The sequence below is a fragment of the Cebus imitator genome, unplaced genomic scaffold, assembly GCF_001604975.1.
Source record: "Cebus imitator isolate Cc_AM_T3 unplaced genomic scaffold, Cebus_imitator-1.0 Scaffold274, whole genome shotgun sequence".
NCBI classification, from domain to species: domain Eukaryota; kingdom Metazoa; phylum Chordata; class Mammalia; order Primates; family Cebidae; genus Cebus; species Cebus imitator.
Genome location: NW_016107589.1, coordinates 576,819 through 580,793, shown reverse-complemented (window position 1 = coordinate 580,793; position 3,975 = coordinate 576,819). Strand labels below are relative to the sequence as shown.

Below are 3,975 nucleotides of genomic sequence, written 5' to 3'. Positions count from 1 at the left end.
AAAAAAAAAAAAAAAAGAAAAACTGAGAGCAGCTCTGGGACAGCTTTTTAAAGAATCTAGACCTACTAATTGTTAGTTAACAAGCTTTACTATTAGCAGAGAATGCATACTGCTTTGGTCAACTGTGGTGAAAATTCTTAGTCTGATTCCTTTTGTCTCATTTTACTTCTGTTTAGGTTCTAGGAGTTTAGGTGTGTGTTAGTTTGCATGCTACTGCTATTTACCATGTGTCTGATCATGTCTCAGGTTGATCTTCACTCGAAAGGGGGTACTCCGTGTGGAGGGGTTTCTAAGCCCCCAGCAAAGTGACCCTGATGCCATGAACCTGTGGATTCCCTCTTCCTCCCTAGCAGAAGGAATAGATCTAGAGACCTCAAAATACATCCTGGCCAATGTTGGGGACCAGTTCTGTCAGCTCGTAATGTCTGAGAAGGAGGCCATGATGATGGTGGAGCCACACCGTAAGTCACTTTCTCACTTGTCTTCCAGGTGCTCCTGGTGAAAAACTTTTATTTTCTTTCACCTAAAGGGAGGATTGGAGACAGTGGCAGATGGCATTTTCTGTGAATGAATTAAGACTGATAAGACTTCTCTTTATAGCAACCTGTAGTTGAGACCTCAACTATATCCAGCAGACCTCATTCTTTCGGTCTTTGGCAATTAACAAACCAAAAACTCCTCTACTTGCCTTTCACTTTTGTAGCACAGCTGCCATAACATCCATTTAAATTCCCATTTGGATTTGCTTCACTCTGAATATTTTCAGTTTGCTTTGAGCCAATTTGTATTTAAAAGCTCTATGGTTTGTGAATAAATGGTGTGCTACTAGGTGCCATGTTTCACACCTAGAACCCACATTATTCATACATTTCAATTATTTCCATGTCTGTAAGATACTGAGTCCTATTTTCCAAACTAAGGAAAATTATACTGTGAAATTATATCTTAAATTTCAAGAGAGGTATCCTCTTATTTTTAAATTCCACCAATTAAAAATCTTACAATTCCTTAAGTGACAACATGTGGCATTAATTCCTTTTTGACAGTAGGTTATATTCTGGTATTACCATGAACCCTTGAAATATCATTATATTATAAATAAGTTGTACAGTCAGTTTGTTCAGAAATACTAGAAATTTCTTGTATTTAGTTTCTCTTACAATTATAGAAACACAAACGTCATGAATCTTTGAGTTTTATTGCTGAACAAAATAGCTTGAGTAGGGATCAGTGGGTCTGGGGTCTTTTGCTATTGGTCAGGATAGTCAATGCCAATTGTGCTTCCTCTTTCCACCAGAGAAAGTGGCATGGAAGCGAGCTGTGCGAGGTGTACGGGAGATGTGTGATGTGTGTGAGACAACTCTCTTCAACATCCACTGGGTTTGTCGTAAATGTGGATTTGGGGTCTGCCTTGACTGTTACCGGCTCAGGAAAAGCCGGCCTCGCAGTGGTAAGTAAACATTGTCCTGTGCAGCTCTAGGGTATGTCCATGGAGTTGTGGGACTTGAAAATTGAGGCAGAAATGGGCGTATGCCTCTCTTTAGCTACTTGGCTTCATTCAACTTTGTTGTATTGTAAGACCTTAAAATGGCAAATACATAGGAAGGTTGAAACAAGACAAGAGGGATTATTCTTAATTTTCCCTTGTGGGTTGTTTTGTTTTTTCTTTTTAGCAGTTTCTCGCTCTGTCGTCCAGGTTGGAGTGCAGCAGTGCAGTCATGGCTTACTGCACCCTTGACCTCCTAGGCTCAAGTGATTCTCCTTAACCTCTCACAATGAATGCTGGTTTAACAAGTAGTCTGCTGGGAATCACAGGTGTGAGCCACCATGCCTGTGTTTCTTTTTTTTTTTTTTTTTAAATAACATCTTTATTGAGATAAATTTCACATGCCATAAAATTCACCGCTTTTAACATGTACAAGGCTTAGTGTGGTGGCTCATACCTGTAATTCCAGCACTTTGAGAGGCTGAGACAGGATTATCACTTGAGGCCAGGGGTTTGGGACCAGCCTGAGCAACACAGCAAGTCCCCAGCTCTAAAAAAATAAAATTAGCTAGACGTGGTGGCACATGCTTGTAGTCATAGCTACTCAGGTGACTGAGGCAGGAGGATCACTTGAGCTCAGAGTTTGAGGTTATAGTGAGCTATGATCAAGTCACTGCACTCCAGGCTGGGCAACAGAGCAAGACCTATCTAAAAATAAATCAATTAATTAAATAAAGTAAGTCTACAAGGTTTTGCAACCATCACCATTATCTAATTGCATTTTCCTCATCCACACCCCACCTGACAACCCATACCTATTAGCAGTCACTGCCCATTCCTCCTCAGCCCTTGGCATCCACTAGTCTGCTTTTTTCTCTTTTTTTAGACTAATGCTATGTATGGTTTTTTTTTTTTTTTTTTTTACACAGGAGCTTCGCTCTTGTTGCCCAGGCTGAAGTGCAATGGCACAATCTCAGCTCACAGCCAAGATCTTTGTTTATATCTCAGTAAAGATGTTATTTTAAAAAACCTTCACTTCCCAGGTTCAAGCAATTCTCCTGCCTCAGCCTCCCGAGTAGCTGGGATTACAGGCATGTACCACCATGCCCGGCTGATTTTTGTATTTTTTTTTTTAAGTAGAGATGGGGTCTCTCCATGTTGGTTGGGCTGGTCTTGAACTCCTGACCTCAGGTGATCCACCTGCCTCAGCCTTCCAAAGTGCTGGGGATATAGGCAGGAGCCACCTGGCCTGGCCACTGAATGCTATTTTAACAAGTACAGCTAGTGCTCGACTTAGGACCACGATTGGTTCTGACAGACCGGTCGTAACACGATTTGGTCGTAAGTTGAGTAGGCTATATGCACACAGAGATGGTAGTGCTGCCGGAAGCTGGTCCGCACTGTCGTATGCCCAGCTGGGCAACGTTTGCGCTGCCAGATGCGGAGCAGTTGTGGCTAGCGATTGTGGTCGTAAAATCGAATGGTTGTAAGTTGCATAGGTAGTAAGTCGATCAATACCTGTAGTCTGCTTTTTGTCTCTGTAGATATATCGTAAAAATAGAATCAGCTGGGCGCAGTGGCTCATAGCCTGTAATCCCAGCACTTTAGAAGGCCAAGGTGGGCAGATCACTTGAGGTCAGGAGTTCGAGACCAGCCTGGCCAACATGGCAAAACTCCATCTCTACTAAAATACAAAAATTAGCCAGGCATAGCGGTGTGTGCCTATAATCCCAGCTACTTGAGAGGCTGAGGCAGAAGAATCACTTGAATCCAGGAGACAGAGTTTGCAGTGAGCTGAGATCACGCTGCTGCACTCCAGCCTGGGCAACAGAGTGAAACTTCATCTCAAAAAAAAAAAAACAGAAGAATCATCACTATTGTGTCTAGTGCATAGCTAAGTAACTTGCTGAACAATTTGATTCTTCTAGGGTTTGCTTTACACTTTGTTATGCCTTCCATGACTAGCCCTTTTCACTTAGTGTAATATTTTAAAGTTTCATCTGTGTTTTAGCACGTATAAATTATTCATTCCTTTGTATTGCCAAGTAATACTCCTTTTTGGATATACTATGTTTTGTTTATTCACCAGTTGAACTTTTGGGTTGTCTCTGCATTTGGCTATTATGAATAGTGTTACTGTGAATATTTGTGTGCACTTTTTTGTGTGTGAACTTATGGTTGCATTTCTCTTGAGTATTTATATACGCAGGAGTGGAATTGGCTAGGTGATTTGACAACTCTACTTTTAATTAACCTTTTGAAGAACTGCCAGACTATATTCTAAAGTAGCTGCCCTATTTTACAATCCCACCAGCAATGTGTATGGGAATTTTCCACATTCTTGCCAACACTTGTCCTTTGTCTTTTTTGTTATAGCCATCACAGCTGTGAAGTAGTATCTCATTGAGTCAATTTGATTTGCTTTCCTCTGGTGACTAATGATGTTTAGTATCTTTTCATGTGCTTTTTTTTTTCTTTTTTTTTTTTTT

General features: G+C 41.0%; 1 protein-coding gene across 2 annotated transcripts in view; it reads left to right on the top strand.

Moving 5' to 3' along the window:
• The window catches only part of KDM3B (lysine demethylase 3B), a 60,792-nt gene that overhangs the window by 24,241 nt on the left and 32,576 nt on the right, over nucleotides 1-3,975 (top strand). For both annotated transcript variants that reach the window (XM_017500982.2, XM_037728645.1), the window contains 2 exons: nucleotides 247-461; nucleotides 1,298-1,450. In XM_017500982.2, coding sequence (XP_017356471.2) covers nucleotides 247-461; nucleotides 1,298-1,450 — 368 coding nt within the window. The remainder of the gene's footprint in view (nucleotides 1-246; nucleotides 462-1,297; nucleotides 1,451-3,975) is intronic.